This window comes from Carica papaya, chromosome 6, assembly GCF_054855325.1.
Source record: "Carica papaya isolate Zhongbai chromosome 6, ASM5485532v1, whole genome shotgun sequence".
In the NCBI taxonomy this organism is placed as follows: Eukaryota; Viridiplantae; Streptophyta; class Magnoliopsida; order Brassicales; family Caricaceae; genus Carica; species Carica papaya.
Genome location: NC_142314.1, coordinates 25,114,732 through 25,137,352, shown reverse-complemented (window position 1 = coordinate 25,137,352; position 22,621 = coordinate 25,114,732). Strand labels below are relative to the sequence as shown.

At 35.5% G+C, this 22,621-nt stretch overlaps 2 protein-coding genes across 4 annotated transcripts in view; one reads left to right on the top strand and one right to left on the bottom strand.

Moving 5' to 3' along the window:
* LOC110808754 (retinal-binding protein) overlaps window positions 1–3,754 on the top strand; it is a 36,988-nt gene extending 33,234 nt beyond the window's left edge. Inside the window, exons 15-16 of one of the 3 annotated variants that reach the window (XM_088221955.1) lie at window positions 3,310–3,425; window positions 3,519–3,754. In XM_088221955.1, the coding sequence (XP_088078081.1) occupies window positions 3,310–3,381 (72 nt within the window). In that variant the 3' untranslated portion in view covers window positions 3,382–3,425; window positions 3,519–3,754. Of the gene's footprint in view, window positions 1–2,130 lie in introns of all 3 variants that reach the window. The other 2 variants (XM_088221954.1, XM_088221953.1) reach the window with 2 other exon arrangements.
* A 242-nt stretch (window positions 3,755–3,996) lies between these two features.
* Window positions 3,997–22,198, bottom strand: LOC110824363 (Amino acid dehydrogenase family protein). The gene is made up of 5 exons (XM_022054957.2): window positions 21,480–22,198; window positions 5,606–5,922; window positions 4,749–4,985; window positions 4,480–4,647; window positions 3,997–4,302 (listed from the first exon to the last, which is right to left on the bottom strand). Exons 1-5 carry the CDS (start codon window positions 21,682–21,684, stop codon window positions 4,132–4,134), a joined length of 1,098 nt encoding a protein of 365 aa, XP_021910649.2. The 5' UTR covers window positions 21,685–22,198; the 3' UTR covers window positions 3,997–4,131.
* Window positions 22,199–22,621: the final 423 nt, after the last annotated feature.

Here is a 22,621-nt window from a genome sequence, read left to right as displayed (position 1 = left end):
AAAAAATTTGGCTTGAGGTAAGTGCTAAAGCAGCATTTAGCTGGTAAAGATAAGTTATCAGATCTAAGATTCCCAAATTCTCAACCCTCCAGAACTCTTGGATTTGCAACTCAGCTAACTGCATGTCGCGTTTTTCTTCTTGAGCTTATATTTATCGAGATCTTCTAGTACATCCCTTTAATCTCTCTACAAGCCTGCCCATATCCTGAACAAGGATAAGAAATAGAATGGTATAATGGATAAACAAGCTTGGATCAAGGTAACTCTTTCTCATAGAGAAAAAAGTCCCATTTTCCAACTCTCTAGCCTGCTTGACACGTTATTCTCAACCACCTCCCCAAAAATACTTTGCTACTAGGCTTCCGTCCCAAAGTGACTGCTAAGTAAGTCATGGGCAAATACTTCTAGTGCATCCAATCGACTCTGCTAGGTTCATCAGAGTTGCATCATCCACATTAATTCTTGTAAGACTACTCTTCCCCAAATTTATATTCAATCCTAGAATCTGTTCAAGTACTTGTATAAGAGCAATCACACTCTTAATATGAAACAGAAACCTCCACACTATACTTCCAACCATTGTTCTAGTAATCATCCTGCTTAGAACATCAACCACTGTGGTAAATAGAAATGGAGACAGGGGGTCCTCCTGCCTTAACCCTCGTGATGTTGTAATCATTCTTGGGCCTTACCATCAATAAGTACCGCAAAAGCGACTTATGACAGGTAACCGTGAATCCACCTTCTCCATCTTATCCCAAAATCTTTACGATCCATACCTCCTATGAACTTTGTTATAGGCCTTCTCAAAATCCTGTTTGAGAATAAACCCTTTTTCCTTTTACCTACGAGTAAAATTTACCACTTCTTTTGCCACTAGATATGCATCAAAGATCTGTCTATCTCCTATCAAGACACTTTGGTTTGGTGAAATTATATCCTCTAAAATCTTGCTAATCCTTAGTGAGAGTACCATAGCAATGATCTTGTACACACTTGTCACTGAACTTATGGGGCAATAGTCGAAGGCCTGCTTATACTTGTCCTTAGGGATTAGAGTAATAAAGATAGAGTTCATACTTTTATACAGAGTGGCATTTAAATAAAAAGTTCTTCAAACACTCTAACTGAGTCCGTTTTATTGTTTCCCAATAGTTCTTGAAGAATTTTATAGAAAACTATCTGGACCTAGTGCTTTATCACTCCCTAACTCCCAAACTGCTCGCTTTAGTTCCTCATCGAATGTTCTTTTCAAGTAGTTTGCCTTATGCTCACTAATAGACGCCCAATTTATGCTCTCAAAGAAAGGCCAATTTTCCACCTCTTTGATGTACAACTTTTGAAATATTATGCCATCTCTCATCCTGCAGCCTCCACTCTCCTCTCTTCTACCCTGTTGCCGAGCTCCAATTCTTTTATTATATTCTTCCATTTATGCCCATTGACTACTCTGGTACAATTGCATACTTACATCCCTCTTCTTCACCCATTTGAATTTTTGTCTTCAACTTCTCTCTTCTCACCAACACTTTGTCTAGTTCATTTCTTAGACTAAACAGTTTTTTCCTTTTGGCTATGAGATTGTGGTCTCCGCTACAAGTTTGTCTAAGTCGTTTATTTCCTTGAGTATTCCTACTTTTTTAAGTAGGTATTTCCAAATACCTCCTTATGCCATGTTTCAATTTCTCATTCAGTTTCCTAAGTCCCCTAAAAAATTTGTGCCCCTCCCACCCATCATCACTTCCTTCCCACCCCTGCTCCCTCACTCTTGACCCAAACTCCAGATGTTGCAACCAGATATCCTCAAACCGGAAAAGTTAGGACCCTCATCTCTGTTGGGATTCAAGCACAACAGGGAAGTGATATGAGACAGCGTGAGAGGATTTCTTGTATTAGATCGGGAAAGCTATCCTCCTAGCATTTAGAGATTAGAAACCAGTCGAAGCTTGATGAGATTATCTTTCCCTATCCTCCTAGCATTTAGAGATTAGAAACCAGTCGAAGCTTGATGAGATTATCCTTTGTCTGTCAACTAAGGAAATTGATTTGCTAAAATAAGGTCTTTCAACTCAAATTCTTCCATGAAAGCAATAAAATTCTCCATTGATTGGACATTCTATTCTGCCGTAGCCTCTCAAGCGGAAATCTACAAGCATTAAATCCTCTCCTAAGCACCAAAATGGACTGCAAAAGCTTGACAAATATGACAATTCCTCCCAAAATAAACCCCCAAGTCTGTACCTAGTTGGCCCCTAATCCTTACCAGTTTGATGTCTCCTCTGTGCCTCAGAATTGGTATGGTTGCATTTATTTATTTATTTTTGAAATGATGGTTTCCTTCTTTTTTGCTTGGCATGTTTCTCTTTTCTGCCATTCAATATATTTCTATTGGTGACACCTGATGTCTTTCAAGTAAGATCACGTGCTACGTTATGTTTTTACTATTTGACAGTTACATGGCTATTATGTGGTCGATAAATTGTTATTTAGTATTTATTATATGATTCATATATTTTCTTTATAAGGAACAAATTGTTATCTATGTACCTTATAATTATATTTGAATTCTAGGACTGCAATTTATTTTCTTTTTGTGTTTATACCATTGTGCATTGGTGTGCTATGCACTCATACACAAAATAACATCATCTTTATGAATGAACATATATGAATTTGAAAATGATAAGATAGATAATGTTATTTCTATGAATAAACATATATGAACTTTAAGATAATAAGATGGAAAGTGTTCATAGTATTGTGACGTCTGATTCCTGAAGTCCTGCACAGCATTTCAACTCTGATCTTTTACTTTTTCAATAGACAAATAAATGGAAATTTTCCTGCCTTTTGTTTACAACTCAAGGCAGTATTAGTAGAATCTATGGTTAAAATCAAACTATGATAACTTGTTTTTAATCATTCGATTTACTTTAAGCAGATACAAACCGTTACTTTTCTAGATTCTGTTTGGTTAAACCTTTATTTTATTCCACGGGTTTTAATTATTGGGAAAATAAGTCTGAATAACAATTCATGTTTTTTTGAAGTAACTTTTCAAGTTTGATTCACTGTTATTAGTTTCATATAAATTTAACCTTCCTGGTAATGAATTGCTATTCTCAGCTAGGAATTGTAAATTCACTTGGCATAAATAGCTAATGTAGTTAGAATTCTATTCTATTTTAAATGTTATTCTATTTCTTTAGCATTTCTTCCAATTCAATGAAATTAGTGTTTTTAGCCAAATTAGCCTTAATCAGTTGAATGTGTATGATTGTTTTTCCCGTTGTTCACCTGACTGAATAGGCACTGCGCTATAAAGTAGACTGCATACCTCCAGTGGTTGAACCAGTGCAGTCAATGGACATGGAAGGATGAAAGACCTACAACTTGTGTGACAATTAGCGATGGTTCATCATCAAGTGATTTTACCTCCCAGATTCATTTGTATTATTAATCGTTTCCTAGTTTCTAGTTTCAACATTCTGAAATTTGTTTTGATTTTTATTATTCAGAAAGGCAGTCTCAGCATCGTGTACAAGTATCATCTGTATATGTCCTGGAAATCTGTAACATATGTTACTATCATGCAAAATGCCCCATGGCAATTTGGTCATTCAGTCTTTTCTTATACCAAATTAGAGGTGGGAGCTATATAAGTAAAGATTATTTTCATTACGGATTTGGGAATTGTATTTTAAAGGTTTTATCTTTATTGGCAAACAAAGATCTGTTTGGATGTTGAACCAAATCAAGTTAGCACATACAATTAAAATGATATCTATATTTGAGTCTATCCTGATTAAGTTGAATTGTTAGTTTCATCTAGAAAGGATGATGTTGGAAACTTCTACATTCAATTGCACTTTATTGAAGTTTTAAGTTGTATTTACAGGTGATAATTAGAATTCATATTGGCGATTAACCTTCTATGGAATATTGGCCAGTGGCTATTAACCAGGCGCCAACTTGTAGTCCATTATTCACAATTCATAGCAAGAACACGTCATCAACATTACAGTTACGAAATAGTTTAGTATTTCCTTTCTAGAAGATAAAATATGTATGTAGTTACAAAAATAAACACGAATAGCCAGTTGGTGTAAAGGGTGTGTAACTAAAGCGTAGTCAATTAAAATGAAAAATCCTCTTAGCAGAATCCAGAGTATTAAACAGCAGCATGGCAATTGTCATGGGTCCAACTCCTCCAGGAACAGGAGTAATAGCTGATGCCACCCTTACAGCTTCTTCATAGCAAACATCCCCAGTAAGGCGGTAACCAAATTCGCTGCTGGGATCCTGATCATTTTAGATTTTTTTAGAGATTAAAAGAAAAACTCCGACAGTAAAAAAAGAGATAGGGACCTCATAAATATACTTTGTTTATGGGATCCAACTTTTGTCTTGGGCGTGTACTTGGTTCATCCATGGAAAGTATATGAAAACAAGCAGCAAATTGCACAGGTAATATTTTACCTCAATTGGACATGTTCCAACATCAATGACAACTGCACCAGGCTTTAGCCAATGGCCACGAACCAGATTGGGCACTCCTGTAGCTGCGATCACAATGTCAGCTTCACAGGTTATCTGCTCCGGGTTCTTTGTGAAAGCATTTACGATACTCACTGTTGCATGGTGCCTCTACCCAACATTGTACAAAAAGATAAAATTGCTTCTGTAAGAACCTCAAGCCAAAAAATAGAAGAATAACGCAGGTGATTTTGAATCAATATGCAACATACCTGCAATAATAAGGATGTGGGTAACCCAACAATGTTGCTTCTCCCAATCACCACAGCGTTCTTCCCCATTATTTCCACCCCTGACCTGATTAATAATTCAACACAACCCTTCGGAGTACATGAGATGAACAGTGGTTCCTTTCCTCTCATTGCAAGATTCCCCATATTCAAGGGATGGAAACCATCCACATCTTTCTCTAGCTTCACCGAATTCAAAATCTTTTCCTCATCTAGGTGCTGTACCAAACGTCTTTTATCAGTCACCAAAAAAACCAACTTGTAGGATTGATAAAAAGCCTTCCCTATTTTATGGCAGCACATGACCAACTGAAAGGAACTAAATTTTGTGTAGAATTTTTCCCGTAAAGTAATTAACATGCTGCACTTAACAATTCCTGTCCCTAATCAGATCCCTTAAATAATCAGAAAACTATGCATGCATGCCAAGACATTCAAACACTAAGAAAGTCCTGCAAAAGTCCTGCACTTTCATATGCCAAGCTGATGAGCAAAAATCATTCTGCCACTAAACAACCTAATTGAACTTCAGTTACCCTGAAGTACTTCTTTGTAGTAAATTATTTATATAAAAAAAATTTTGTAGTAAATGTCAATATGCAATTACAAGCCCCAATAGAAAAGACAAATAGGAGTATATAATTGATGGCCAAATAGGAAACCTATAAATGGGAAGATTCAGATAAACTGGTTTAGTAGATGACCGAAAAGCTAGAGAGAGAATATATCAGTGAAGTGATACAGCTCTGATTTGCATTCAACATTGAAGGTCTTGACATCTTACTTTCAAATAAGCATAATTAAAAATAATAATTTGATATAAAAGCTATAGAAATTACCTGTGGTAGAGGAAGTTGTACAAGAATACCATGAATTGATGGATCTTCATTAAAGCTTGACACAGCATTAATAACTTCTTCTTCTTTACAATTCTCAGGAAGTTCAGTCATCAGGGACTTGATTCCAGCTTCTTCACAAGCTTTTATCTTGTTTCGAACATAAGTTTGCGAGTCTCTTCTTTGACCAACCAAAATTACTGCCAGACCTGGAACTTCCCCAATTATTTCCTTCATTCTACATACTTCGCTAGTTATTCTTGACCTGATTTCCTCAGCAATAGATTTCCCATCAATTGTTGCAGCTAGTTGCTCACTGGCTGAGATGAATGTGAAATCAATGAGCTCTTACAGACAGAAAATGGAGGGATCAGGATAATGTTTTGTTTTGTATTTTTTTTTTGAAATAAAAAGTGTAATGTATGTATTAATTTGGTACTAAAACCCGGTGGTACCGCTCATGTACAAAAATATTTACAGCAAAGTTAGCATATTAATGACAATCCCAAAATACAGATCACTATTAATGTCATAACCTAATAATACTGACCCAAAAGTGTGTAACCAACTATTTTTTAATCTATTTAAGCTACTCTGAACACTATAAAAAACTCTTCTATTTCTCTCTTTCTAAATGACTCAAAAGACACTTAATGGGATAATGTTAACAAAGCTTCTTTTTACATGTGACCCTCCCAAGCCCAAACTTCCTCCCTAACCGAACTCGCAATCACCCAATCAATCCCAAGAAATCCGTAAATCATACACCATAAATTATAGATTATTGGACACCACAATAACAGATGGTTGCACGTTTCCTCAGCCAACAGACAACAATAGCAACCATTAACAAAGATCCGTCCTTTGGATTTCAATCTGTCAATGGTTAAAATTCTGTTCCAGCATGCTTCCCAAACAAAAAAAGCCATGCGGGGGGCACGTTTGTCTTCCAGATGATGTTTGCCAGGAAAACAATTTTGTCAGCAGCACAATTCTTACACAGGTACTGGTAATAAGAGGAGACAGAAAAAATACCATTTTTGTCCAATTTCCAGACAATCTGATTATCCATCTGTGAAATCCTTTGAGAATCTAACAGCTGTAGCAAATCTTTAAATTCATCCACTTCCCAATCATTTAAGTTTCTCTTTAAATAAATAACCACACAATGATACCATTACAGACCTGGTACGCATTCTCCACATTCATATCTCTATTTTTTGAAAGGCTGTACAGCCTAGGAAATCTACTCCTTAAGCTCCCATCACCAGCCCAAGCATCCTCCCAAAAATTAATTAGATTGCCTCTACTAACTTTCCATTGAATGCACTGTCAGAAAGAAAGCCATAGCATCACAATTTTCTGCCAAAGACCATGCCCGGAATTTTGAGTTTCTTGTTGTTCACCATATACTCTCCCCATCTACCATCAATGATCCATCGCCAAAGGCTATTCTTCTCATCCCAATACCTCCACAACCATTTGCCTTAAAAAGCTTCATTTAATTTAACCAAAAACCGGATACCCAAACCCCCAAAAGTGATGGGGCTTTTGATGTCATCCCAATTAACCAAATAGTATTTATGACCATCATCACCATCACCCCAAAGGAAATTATGCTGAATAGATTCCAATTTTTTAACCACCTTCATGGGAATAGTAATTGTAGATAGATAGTAGATTGTTAGATTTACCAAAATACTCTTAATTAAAGTATATCTCCCACCTTTTGAAAGAAAACCTCTCTTCCAATCCGCTAATCTCTTCTCAAACATGTTGATAACCGGTTTTCAAGTAGGTTAATCTTTGTACTTAGCCCCTAACGGAACCCCAAGATATTTGAATGGAAATTTTACTTCCTTACATCCCAAAATTTTTGCAAAAGGCTGCGCATAACCATCACCACCAGTTCTAGCTAATTCAGATTTATTGAGATTGATCTTGAGTCCAGAAACCACTTGAAAGCATAAAAAAACACATCTCAAATGAAGAAGATTCCTCATATCAAGGTTGCAAAATATAAAGTGCTATATGCAAAGAAAATACGAGTAACAACAGTACTTTTTCCCCCCTTCCCCACCAAGACACCCTGCAGGAGCAGCAATTCATTTGCCCTATTAAGTAACCCATTAAGAGATTCCATAACGATTATGAGGGGTCCCCATTAATTAAAACCGCAAAAGATGCTGTAACACAGGATCTCATCCACTTCCTCCATTTCAAGCCAAAACCCATTCTATTAAGTGTGTAATCAACAAAATTCCAATTTACGTGATCATAAACCTTCTCCATATCAAGCTTGCACACTAATCCTCCTTATTATTGGTTAGTAAATCATCAACAGTCACGTTTGCAGCCATGACAACATCTAAGATCTGCCTCCCACCCACAAAAGCGTGTTGACATTCACCAATAATCTCCCCCAATACATTAGCGAGTCTCCTAGCCAAAACCTTAGCGATTAATTTGTAAATACATCCAACCAAACTTATCGACCGAAAATTATTGAAGTCATTAGCACCACTCTTTTTGGAATGAGGGTGATAAAGGTTGAGTTCAAAGACTTGACAAATTTTCCAGACGAGTGCAGCTCCTTGAAAATGCACATTATCTCATCTTTTAAAAGATACCAAAAAGATTGGAGAAATGTCATATTAAAACCGTCCGGACCAGGTGCTTTATTACCACTGCATGATTTCAATCCGAGCAAAACTTCCTCCTCAGTAAAATCAACTTCAAGCATCTGTTTATTTGCTTCAGATAAACATGTGAAAGGCAAGCCGTCTAGTTTGGGTCTGATCTCAAACTTTTCTGTGTACAAATTTGAAAAATGAGCCTCGGCTGTTTCCCTTAACTCTGTATTACCATGAATTTTGGTCTTACCCACTCTAACCTCCTCAATATTGTTGCAGCTGCGCCTGTAAGTAGCATGAAACTATTGTGTGTTTCTGTCACCATCAGCCAGCTATTTTTCTCTAGATCTCTGCCTCCACATGGATTCCTCATCCATCAAGTATTTGGCCAAATCATACTTCAGTTTACATCACTTGCCTCAGTTAGCACCATCTAAACCCACAGTACTTTCTTTCCAACCCAAATCACTAATTTCTGCCATAATACAATCAAACCCAGCTCTATCCTTCTTCAAAACCTCTTTTGACCAGACTTTGATTTTGTTTTTGAGGATTCTTAATTTCTGAGCAACTCTATAACAGGCACAACCCTCAATCTCAGTATTCTTCCAGATTTTTTCCACAAAAGTCGAAAAATTTTCCTTCCCCAACCATTTGTGATCCAACCGGAAAGGAGTAGGCCCCCATTTGATCCCTTCCAGCCTCAATACAAATCGGGAAATAATCAGAAATGGGTCTGGATAATGTTTTATGACTAATTCCAGCCAGTTCCACCATCAAATTAACGGACACAAAGAACCTATCAATCCTCAAACTGCATTTTTTGTTAGACCAAGTCCATTGTCCTTCAGATAATGGAAGATCAACAACTCCCACTCTATCCATCCTCTCTTTGAATTCACTAGCTTCCTTTGCCGAAAAATTGTCACCATTTCTTTCCTCCCTTCTCATAATCATATTAAAGTCACCACCAATTATCCAGTTCCTATCCCATTTTGTTCTGCATTGCTCCAGTTCACTCCACATTACATCTTTTTCAATTCTATTGCCCGTGCAATACACGCCAGTGAACATCTAGGTAAAATCTCCTTTGCTGTTTTTAAACGTACAAGACAAAGTACACTCTCTCTTTATCATATCCATGCATTGAATATGATCCTTCACATAATAATCAGCACACCAGCCGTCCCATTGGCGGGAATGACCTGCCACCCTATCCTTGATACCCCAAATGCTGTTAATAATCTCACTGTTATAATCTTCCATTTTCGTTTTTTGTAGACAGACCACAGTAGGGCTCCATTTATTAAGACATCTCCGAATGATTAATCTTTTGCCCCTATCGTTTACACCACGAACATTCCAAGAAATTATTTTCCCTATCATTGGTCAATCATCCTCACCCCGCCCTCGATCTTTCCTCCTTTGCTCTTGTTCTCATAGTTAATTATGGACTCAAGTCTTTTTAACTCCCTCGAAAGACCCCGTTTTGCTTCTTCCTTTTTTTGATATTCACACCCGATTTTTTCTTTGAAATTTTCTTATTTCAATTTCAGAGAAAAATAAGAAAGTCAAATGTTCCATACTTTCAAACGAAACACCCATCTGTTTGTTGAATTTTTGTACGTTAAATCCTCCACCCTATTAATATCATGCCCTTAAGATCAAAGAGCCCATATATTGTAACCATCTATTCCTAACCATAGCTATCTCTCCTTCAATCCCCTCAAAAACTCTCCGGTTTCCTTCTTCCCATACACCTATCCCTAAGTTGGGGCTGGAAAATAGTTCATAATTCTGCCAGAAGACACAACATTTGTCCTTAAAAAATGTTGCATGAGTTCCAGGCAGTCCTGAAGTCCAAATTAAAACCACAAGCTTCAATGAGTTTCACTCTATGGGTTTGTGGACATCTATTCTATCACATTTTTTTCATCTTATTAATAAGCATATATATTTTTGTAGAAATTGAAGGAGCAGCAGGAAAATAATGAGAGCAATTAAGATGAAGAAAAGGCCTACATACTCACCACTTCTCTACTTCACACCAGTTGAAAGATAATTCAAGTCCTGATTTTTTGGGTATTAGATGTTCCACTTCTATTATGCTCCTTATTTTCAGTATTAGAGATGTATCAGATATCAAGTAGACGAGGCATGTATGGACTTCATTCGATTCATTTGGGTAACATACAGAAATATGTACCATGTTCTCAATTAATTCCTTTACTTGAGCAGCATTGTCTTCCACTTTTGGGTGTGCTATTGAGAAATTATCACAACTGAATAAAAGTCCTTTCCAACCAATTTTCCCTCTCTAATTTTTCTTGGGAGTTTATGCGCCATGGTGTGAGCCAGGTTGTTCTTTCCTCCCAAAACAAAGGAGTGTTTGTGAGTCAATACTATAGGTTTTAACATTTACCCATAACCAACAGCTCCAACTATCAATTTTGGGTAGTGAAAATGAAAAACTTGTCTAAGTGAAACAATTTGTGGGATTTGGTGGAGAATAGATATCCAGAACTTGCTAACCTAAAGCAAGAACCAAAGTTAGTGGCTGCTGAATGGAATGAGTTAAAAGAGAAGCACAAGGAAGAATAGGTTTAAAGATTCAAGAAGTGAGAGAAATAGTAGAGGATGATATGACCATGGCAAGAACTTTATTACTCTAGAATGTTCTTATTGTGGTTAAACAAACCATTTAGAAAAATATTGTTCGCATAAAAATAAGTCAGATCAAGATAAAATATGGGAAAATTGCTAAGTATTGCAATTTAAAACCACATGGAACCCTCCTGAAGAGAAGGCATTAGGAGAAAAAAATCTATTTGTTGGTTGTTTATTAGTCGATGTCTCTTTTCCGAATATTGTCACCATAAAAGAGCAGATGACCACTATAAAAAAAAGCTCAAGCTCTAGAACTAAACATCTTTGGATCTATCAAAATTAGTTTCTGTACCTTTAAAATCCATTCTATTCCTTTTTTTTTTCATATAACCCAAAAAGTAGCTAAAAGAATAAGCCTTAACCCCTTATCATCTCGAATTCCTATCCAAGCATACAGTTCTTTCTTAATTGTTCCCTTAATTACCCAATTCCACCCTAGTGACCTGTAAGCCAAACTCCAGAGCGTACATCGCAAACAAACATCACAAGAAAATGTAATTGCAAGATTCTGCATCTCTTTTATATAAGTAGCATCAGTTAACGAGAACTTGCCTCCCCTAATCAATTTATCCAAAGGAAGAATGCATTCCTATGCAGCCACCCAAGTGAAGAAAGCCACTCTTGGGGTTGCTTGTATTTCCCAAATATATCTAGTAGGAAATTCTTATCCCTTCACCTCACCATTACTCAAAAGATCATAGAAAGACTTCACCGAAAGTACACCCAATGAGTTCAACTCCCAAATTGGTTTGTTTGCCGCTGCATATAATCCACTTTCATCCGTGAGAGGGAGAGTAAATTCATGAAGTTCACATATTCTGCCATTTTCTGATAATTTAAAATTCATGCTGAACTCTATATTTGTAACCTTGTTGCCTCTAGCGCCTACCAAAGACTCCTTCATAATGGCCACCTTGTTGCGAGCAAGTGTGTGTATATATATATATATGTGTGGGAAATTGGTGAGATAAAGCCCCCCTCACCCCCCCCAACCCCGCACCCAATCATCCCTCAAAAATTTCACTTTCTCTCTTGAACCCACCTCCATCGAATACACTCTTGGAAATCCCCCTTGGCCATATATTTAAAAAACTCAACAACATGATTCAAACTCAATTTCAAACAAAAATATAAGTTGTGAAGACAGATAATGCAGAAAAATACTTTCAGAAAAAGTTGGGTGTGTATCTTAAAGAAAAATGGGATATTCATCAATGTCCGACCCTCATATTCATAACTCAAGTTTCAAAATTTTTTTAGGAGGAAGTTGTTCTAACTGCAACTTACCTTTTTTTTTCCCCAAAACTTACGTTATTAATAAAACTCTGTCCTTGAATTTCAAATACTCTACCAAGCTATACTCCAACATTTTCCTACCATTCGACTTCTATCTACTTTACCTATCAAAGTTTTTGGTTGTTAAGTCTTTATTCACATATACAACCATCACAAAAGCAAATTAGATGTCAAATCAATAAAATATATCTTTATTGAGTATTCTTCAAACCAAAAAGAATATAAGTGTCATTCACGAGTCACCTAAAAGTTTTATAATTTTATGAACGTCACTTTCATGAAAACCAACTATACTACAAATTTGGTACTCAAGACAAGAAAAATATACAAAAATCTCAATTTTAAGACTCTAACATTGAATATTTTTATCATTTTTTTAAAATAAAAGTACAGAAGTATTATTCACAATGATACCAAAGGGGTACCACCCGTATACATAATAGTAACAAGTCAATTAAATGATCAATGACATTTCCAAAATCTTTCAACCTATTAATGTCATGACCGAAAACCATAAAACTACAAACATGGAACGACCTATTTCTAATATTATCCATCTCCTTTTGAATCCCCTCAAAAGCTCTAACGTTTCTCTCATTTCAAATAACCCAAAAGATAGATAAAGGAATTAATAATAAATAGGTTTTTTTTTTACATAAACCTGCCCAAGCACACAATTATTCCCTAACCGAACCCACTATTACCCACTTGATACCCAAAAGACTATACACCATGGTCCAAATATTATAAACCATCAAACACCAAAGAAGAATGTGATTGCAAGATTTTGCTTGCCTCTTACATAAGAAACACCTATTAACCATAATATAGCTCTCCGCATCAGCTTATCAATAGTTAAGATACAATTCTTGCTTGCTACCCAAGCAAAAAAAGCAACTCTAGGAGGGGCTTTCATCTTCCAAATCTGCCAGAAAATGAACATACTAATTCCCTTCCCCTCTAGTTATATGCTTGTAAAATGTCTTTATTGAAAATTACCACTTATACACATTTTCTACAACACCTGATCATTGTGATTCTTTAATTGGATCTTACATAGCATGAGAAGCAAACTTTCATATTTTTCAAGCTCCAAGTCATTCAAATTTCTGGTAACATTCACAGATTCGAGCCTAACATCATCCTCCAACTAAATGTATTCGAGCCTAACAGATAGATCAAAATGAAACACTTGGACATGAACCCACTCACCACATTGAAAACCTAGACTTTGGGTCTACACAAACGAAGAAATAAGAACCAAGAAGAGAAAGGGTCACAACCACTTGATTAGAATCATGAATCTAATATGAATCCAAATCTACATCACTGAGTACTTCAAGTAATTTATGTTTAGATCTCTTCCTTGATAATCTGTATGATGATAGACCTATTGCTTTAAAAAAAACAAAGAAGATTGTGCGTTGCTCATCCAATTTACAACAATTATTTCACACAAAGGTTTGTCATCAACTTATCAGATATTTGTTAGCAATATTGACAAAATACAGCTACCAGGGTGATACATAAAGCATTAAAAGTACCCATATAGTCATGGAGAATATTCAAGCCTTAGAAAAAAATAGAACTTGGAAAATACCAGAATTACCACTAGAGAAACACCCAGTTAAATGTAAATGAATGTTCACAATCAAGCATAACGTGAATAATAGTATCAACAGGTTTAAATCTTGATAAATAGCCAAAGACTCTACTTAATCCTACGGAACTGATTATCAAGAGATATATTTACACCAGTACAAAGTTTAACATAGTTTGGATATTAATGTCCTTAACTACCAATCTAGATTAGCCACTGTAACACCCCATCTATTATTGTGCTAAAATGATTTGAAAACTCTATTTATTCGGCCACTTATCTGTTTTAAACTTAATTAATTTACGCTGTTTAACATTTATCGTGATTCGTAATTTTGATTGATTTTTATTTATTTAATTTATTTTATTTTATTTTAAATTATTTTATTTTAACTAAATTGAATTAAAATAAAAATTGAAAAAAAATCAAAAAACGGCAAAATAGGAAAAAATGGCCCGCAGGAAATATCCCGTGAGAGGGCTGTTTGCCCACATGGTGTTGGGCACTGTGCGGGTGCGCATGCGCGTATAGTGGCCGTGGGGCGTGCTCACAGCACGCACGTTCCATCCGTTCACCCACACGCACGGGATGTGCGCACAGCATGCGGTCAGGACCAATGCGCGCGTCCTGTCGTGCGCAGGTGGGCCGTCTGCACATCACCTCGCGTGAGGACAGGTGCTGCACACTGTGCGCGCGCTGTCCGCGCAGCAAGCCTGCACGAATAGGCCCTGTGCGCCTGGGGCCTGCGCACAGTAAGCCTGCATGCGCGGTGCCCAGCACGCCAAGATCCTGCGCGCAGCAGTAGGCTTATGCGTCTGCAGGCTAGCCTGCAGGACGCTCCTTGGGCGGCACGTTGCCATCACTGGCGGTCAGGACGCTCCTTGGGCGGCACGTTGCCATCACTGGCGGAGGAGGCCCTCCTTCATTTTTAATGCCAAACATCTTTTTCTCCTATCTCTTCACCGGATTTTGCCACTTGGCGCGATTCTAACGGTTCCGAAATTTAATACATTGCACTCCCCATTCCCTTCCCCTTCACACTTCCATTTTTTTCATTTTTCAAAGGTTTAGAGAGAGATATATATAGTAATTTAGTGAGAGAAAAAGAGAAAGAAAGGAGAACGATAAAGAAGAAATCATCGAGATTTCGATAAGAAATCTAATATTACTTTCGATGTCTTAATAAATAAATTTAATATGATTGTTAATTTATCTGTTTTGTATGTCTCTGTGTTTAGATGAGTCAAATTGTTCTGATTTTCAAGTATGCTATGTGAATTGCAGACATTTGATGAATTTGCCACTTGGCGCGATTCTAACGGTTCCGAAATTTAATACATTGCACTCCCCATTCCCTTCCCCTTCACACTTCCATTTTTTTCATTTTTCAAAGGTTTAGAGAGAGATATATATAGTAATTTAGTGAGAGAAAAAGAGAAAGAAAGGAGAACGATAAAGAAGAAATCATCGAGATTTCGATAAGAAATCTAATATTACTTTCGATGTCTTAATAAATAAATTTAATATGATTGTTAATTTATCTGTTTTGTATGTCTCTGTGTTTAGATGAGTCAAATTGTTCTGATTTTCAAGTATGCTATGTGAATTGCAGACATTTGATGAATTTGCATGTAATAAATATAATATGTAATCGGTAACAGTAAAAGTAAAAGAAAAAAGAAAAAGAGAAAAGTGGAATGAAGCCTATATGGTTCAAAATGTATCTGTATTGATATGTATATTGCATTAAGTGTCTCGTTAGACTTTTTATCTCTGAAGGATATCTGTTCCCCTTACTCTTCAGGGTATCTGTTTCCCTCTCCCCTATCTGGTTTGAAAAGACATAAGAAAACCGCTCCCAGTGGATGACGGCGTACCCTCTGACAAGAGTGGTGTTGCCCTATCTGTAGGGGTCACCCATGGGTAAATAATATCGTGACTATAGATATATGTTAGAATCACTATGGTTGGTACGGCCGTGGTCATAAATCGTACCATAATTTGACCAACCGGAAATAAGCCTATGCATCTGCAGGCTAACCTGCAGGACGCTCCTTGGGCGGCGCGTCGCCATCGTCGGCGAAGGAGGCCCTCCTTCATTTTTCATACCAAATATCTTTTTCTCCTCTCTCTTCACCGGATTTTGCCACTTGGTGCGAATCTAATGGTTTCGAAATTTAATAAATTGCCCTTCCCATTCCCTTCCCCTTCACACTTCCATTTCTTTCATTTTTCAAAGGTTTAGAGAGAGAGAAATATAGTAATTTAGTGAGAGAAAAAGAGAAAGGAGAACGAAAAAGAAGAAATCATCGAGATTTCGGTAAGAAATCTAGTATTACTTTCGACGTCTTAATAAATGAATTTAATATGATTGTTAATTTGTCTGTTTTGTATGCTTCTGTGTTCAGATGAGTCGAATTGTTCTGATTTTCAAGCATGCTATGTGAATTGCAGACATTTGATGAATTTGCATGAAATAAATATAATATGTAATCGGTAACAGTAAAAGTTAAAAAGAAAAAAAGAGAAACTTGGAATGAAGCCTATATAGTCCAAAATGTATCTGTATTGATATGTATATTGCATTAAGTGTCTCGTTAGACTTTTTATCTCTGAAGGATATCTGTTCCCCTTATCCTTCGGGGTATCTGTTTCCCCCTCCTCTATTTGGTTTGAAAAGACATAAGAAAACCGCTCCCAGTGGATGACGGCGTATCCTCTGACGAGAGTGGTGTTGCCCTATCTGTATGGGTCACCCATAGGTAAGTAATGTCATGACTATAGATATCTGTTAGAGTCATTATGGTTGGTACGACCGTAGTCATAAATCGTATCATGATTTGACCAACCGGAAATGGGCCTTAGTAAATTGGCGTATCTGTATCTGATCTGATCATTCCACTTGACTAGTTGGAAATCTGTATCTACCCTTAAAGATGGAAGTTGTAACGATTTCGCGAAATATGACACGAAAAATCTGTACATTTCATAATTTATTTGATTTTCTCTATTATGTGGCATGATGTATGTTTGATTTTCTGTGCTAACGTATCATTTTTTTAACAAATAAATGATTTTTCATAATGTGAGATAGCTAAATGAGGAATTTAAACGGTAAGTTAAAATAATTAACTTTTGAAATCTTACAATGTTAATTTAATACTATTTTCCTTACTGAGCATATGCAACTCACTCTTTTCATGCCGCCCCTCCCAGATGAGGAGGAAAATGAGAAACCACAAGCAGACCTATCCTTGAAAGTGTATGAGGATTTCGTGAATTCACAAGTCTAAGTACATAACTGTTCCGCACTCTGATGAATTCAATAGCATAGTGAAATAAGCGGCCCTTATGTTTTGTATTTTGTGCCAACTCCTGTCCTCAGTTTATGTATGTATTTGGAACTTATATATATTTATAAGGGATTTGTTATGATTTGATTTTGTTGCATAAATTTTATCATGCACTCGTTATTTTGAATCTGTATCTAAAACCTATTTGTCTTAATTAGCACTTGGAATGTCACAGCGACTATTCCAACTAAATGTGAAAAATGTTTTTCTCAATGAAAAACTAGAGGAAGAAGTTTATATAGAGAGAACACCTAGTTTTGAAAGTCAAGACACTAACAGAAAGGTTTGTAGACTCGAAAAGTCCCTATATGGGCTCAAACAACAGCATAGTTTTACAAAATTCATTAAGGAAATGAAGAGGTTTGAATTATAATCAATATCAAATAGATCATATTATATTTATCAAACATGATCTTTTAGGAAAATGTAAATCCTCATAAAAAATGTAGATGATATAATAAGATAGGAGATGACACATAAGAGATACTCAAAGTAAAAAAAAGTGTGAACTAAAGAATTTGGAATTAGAAACCTAGAAAATCTCAAATAATTCTTGGGAAGAAAATAGCTAGTTCATGAAAAAGAATCTAAGTTTCTCAAAAAAAAAGTGTTTTGATCTTCTAAAAGGAACTAGTACGCTTGCATCAACTCCTCAGACACACCCATGAAATTAACAGTGCTCTAGTTGAACAAGAAAGATATTAAAGTCTAGTTAGTAAATTGATTTACCTCTCACATTACAGACCATATAGTTATCAGTGTGGTAAATCAATTCATGAATAATCCAATTAAAGAACTTATGGAGATAATGTTTTGAATTCTCACATATCTAAAATAACAACTGAACAAGAACTATTTTCACAAAAAAAAAAAAACCAAGAACTTGAAATATATATTGATGAAGATTTAGTTGGTTTTATAACTGATAGAATATACCAACATTTAGTTCGTAAATTTATTCACCTATCACGTATTAGACTAGATATCAGTTTTACTATTAATGTCGTAAGTCAATTCATAAATAACTCAATTGAAGAACTTAATGACAACTGGACAATGGCTATTTTTTTTTTTAAAAAAAAGAGCAAGAATTTGAATATGTATTAATGCAGATTGGACTGATTTTATAACTGATAGAAGGTCCATCTCTTGGATACTGTACATATTTCTAGAGAAACCTAATTAATTGGAGAAACCAAAAGCAATCATTGGAATCAAGGAGTAGTATTAAGGTTGAGTTTAGAGTTTTAACGCATGATATCTATGAAGGAATGTGACTATGAAGAATACTAGGTGAATTAAAAATTCTTTTTTTCAGAGGCTATGAAAGTGTTATTTGACATTCAATACATAATATGCATAACGAAGAACCAAGTTCATCGTGATCGAAATAAACATGTGAAGATTGATAAACACTTTATTAAAAAGAAAATAGAGTCATGAGCACATTCAATATTGCCATCAAATTGTGGATATTTTCACAAAGACATTACCTAGAAAGACTTTCAAAGAATAGAGTTCAAAATTTGATTTACTCGACATCTTCAAACTAGTTTGAGGGGTAGTGTACGAATTCAATTTTTTATGGAAGTTAAATTCTTATAAAAATTGGTGCTTTCAAGAAAATCTCTATATAAAGCGGAGTTACAGTCGGCTTCCATAACTGAAAGATCTTTTCTTTTTATGGGCTATTTATAGTCAGTTTTCTATTAAAACTTTTTCTAATCTTCTCCTATATATATTCAGCTGTTGTAAATTAAGTATAATAAATAAAAATTCAATAAATAGAAAATTTAATTACAAACTTTCATATTAAGTGTTATCAATCAATTTATGCACAACCCTAAAAAAGTCCATTTATAATCAGCTCGCCGAGTGTTGCAGTATTTTAAAGGTATATCACGAAAAGGTATCCTCTTCAAAAGGCATGGAAATTTAGTTCCTAAGATATATACATAGGCCAGCTATGTTAGCCAATCATCAAAAGGTGGTCAACCTCCGAATATTGTGCTTTCCTTAGCAGTAATCAGGTGACATGAAGGAGTAAAAAGTGGAATGTGATAGCAAGGTCAAGTGTGGAGGAAGGACTTTTGAACAATGGCTCAGTTTGTGTGTGTGTGAATAGCTCTGTATAATTATCATCTTAGAAGATTTAAAGATTAAATGAGATGGTCCAATCAGAATTTATTGTGATATAAATCTACCATCAGCGTAGCCATTATCTGGTACAATACAATCAAAGGAAGCATATAGAAGTTGCCAAACACTTTATTAAAGAAAAATTGGATACTCGTATACCTATTATGTCAAGACATGTCCAACTTGCTGATGTACTTACCAAAGAGTTAAGTGTTGCAGAGTATTGTTTTCAAGCTGGAAATAGAAAATACCCATTCACCAGCTTGCTTGAGTGGAAGTATAGACAAAATAATAAATTGCGCATATATATTTTTTCCTTTTCTGTAACAGATTGTATCCCTAGAATTAAGCTTCTCAAATTAGATGTCTATTACAGTAGAATATCCCACAAATCATGAGATCAACCAAGTTTCCTTTTCTATAACTAGGATTGCAGTATATATACGTGCAACTTTTGTGTATCATTCAATAAAAAGAAATAAAATTCTTCCACAAAACCCTTAAAACTAAGAAATCATAGGTGTAATCTCAAGATTCTTATCCCTAAATCTCTAAGTTGGCAAATCAACCCTAATTTGTCCTAAATAATTATATATTATTAATCTCTTAAAGTTGTATATCAAATTGCAAAATATCAATAATCCACTCAATAAAAATGACAAGGGGAGACAGTAAATGCAGATGTAGGCAATTCTGAAGTATAATAGGAGGATTACTATATCCCACAAACGCATCCAGGTACATATGTTCTTTGTCAGTATCATTTCCAAATTCATGCACAGTCCAAGCAAGTATCACATTGTAACAGGCAAAAGGATTTTCATATATGTTCAAGGGGCAGTAAGTAATGGGATTAGGTACATATAGAAACAGTAAAGATCTTCTTGTGTTTACTCATCGTGATTAAGCCGGTTATGTAGATGACAAACAAACATAACAGGTTATGTATGTTGTCTGGCGCCTGTTGTTCTTGGATATCAAAAAGCCAATAAACTACTGCTCTATCAAGTACAGAAACAAAATATATAGCTGAAACAGCTAAAACATGTCATGACACTAGGTTGAGGAGAATACTTGCTGCATTTGAAGCAAAAGCAAGAGAAGCCAACTATAGCGTCGGGTAACAACAAGTCTGCAATTACATTGAGCAGAAATCCAGTCCAGCAAGATAGATCAAAACCCATTGTAAGTATGCCATCATTACATCAAAGAATTAGTTGTGAAAGGAAAAGTATAGTTGCAGTGTTGAGACAATGAAGAACAGCCAGCAGACATGTTTACAAAAACATGTGTAGAGAAGTCCAAGAAGCTAAGCACCTTAATTGCTCTGGAGCCCCTTGCTTAAATTAAAGGGGACTGTTGGAAGATAATTCAAGTCCTGTTTTTCGCATATTAAGTTTTCCAGATCTGTTTTTCTCCTTATTGTCAGTATCTAGAGATGTACAAGGCATCAAGGAGTTGATGCAGTCTAGGGAATTCAAAAATAAAGAAACATGTTTCCCATTCTCAATAAATTTGCTAATTTAAGCATTTGAGAAGTTTTCATAACTCAGAAAAGTCCTTTGCAGCCAAATTTTTCTCTCTAATTTTCGTTTAGTTTCTTGCAGACAATGATTAGATGATAAACTGCATTCTAAAGTTTTTTTGAGAGAATAAAATATATTCTAGGGTTAGTATATGAGTAACACAATACAGTTAAATGAATAGGTTAATTGTTTTGTGTTGCCAATTTGAACATTGATTTAGTAACTCATCTCCAATCTCTGAACATTGATTTAGTGACTCATATCCAATCTCAAGTGTTCGAACATTGCCATTCCATCGTTCTTCATGAGACAACCAAAATAACGTTAAAGAAAACTGAAATGTTGTAACAGGGCAGATTGCTTAAGATTGAGATTCTAGAGGAAGTCACATTGAAGAACATGCGCGGTATGAATCACCATGTATTTATAGGACATCTAACAAATTAATGAATTAACATGTTAGGTTTCTACATCGTTTTCAGAAACGAAATGAAACCATGAAAAATTCTCGAACTATATGCCAACTGATTAACATAAAATTTCTTTTTTTAAAAAAAAAAAAATAAAAGTATGAACTGATTAACAGAATAATACTAAAAGGGAAATTTTAATAACTATTTTTCTGACAGCTGGAGTCTAAATGGTCATAGATTAGCCACTTACAGTATTTAGGAATTGATTGAGGATCATAGTAGTTGGAGTTAGAACCCCAAGTGTCTGGCAGGTCTAGAGACACAAGAGGAGGAGACATTAGGAAATGGCACTTCTCACCATCCTTAAAGGTATGAATCCCTCTATTTCTGGATGGCATGCCCTTCTTCCAGACTACTGCCATCCTTGCAACAACTCTCCTGCCAATCATCACCATCTCATTTCCTTATAAGAATTATATCATTCCCCCAAAAAATCCTAGCCTCTCTCTTCGCCAAATCATCCCTTCCTCTCAAACTCCTCTTTCACAGGAAAAAAAAAATCTAAAAGCTTCTGTCGAAATTGTCTCTGCCTTCTCAACCTCCTCTCCTTCCTTCCTCAGTGTCGGTTTCCCTACTATACCTGCTTCTAGCACGAATTTGGCCCTTGTCCACAACGGCTTCTAGCCTCTATCGGTTTCACGGAGCACGAGTCTCTCCGCCTCCGGGTCTGGCACCTAAGGTTGCTCCCTCCTGACGCTTTCTTCTCTCACAACTCTGCTTCCCTCTCCTCTCGGCCACACTTCTTCTATGCACGCACGTTGTTTCTCTGATGTATTGATTTTTGCTTTTTCCCTTTTATGGAAAGAAGACACAGATGCATAGGAGATGAGTAAGACTAAGATGAAAACAATTTAAATTATGCATACAGTTTCACTTTATAGAACCAATTATGTTGGTTCTGAATGGTGAATATAATTCAAAAGGTGAATGAACTGAGTTTGATAATTTTAATACAATTTTAAGCTTAATCCAATAATCTCACTGTTTTTTTCTTTTAGAAAAGTTACTTTTAACTTAGTTTTTGCCAATAACATGAATAAGGAAAGATTACTTTCAACTTTAATATATTAACGTCAATCACAAACTTGTTGCTATACTAATGTGGATTAACAAAGAATAACTTGAACTATAAATTATGTATTTCAATTATAAATTCAATTCAAAGTCAATTAAAGCAAGTTATGAAAGTAAGAATAAAGAAAAAGATGCAAATGTTGTTTATACAGGTTCAAGTGTAACGGCCCCGGAAATTTAAATGAAATGTATGTATTAAAAATCTCAAATGCGAAAACGTAATAAAAATTTTGATTAACATCTCTTACACAATAACCA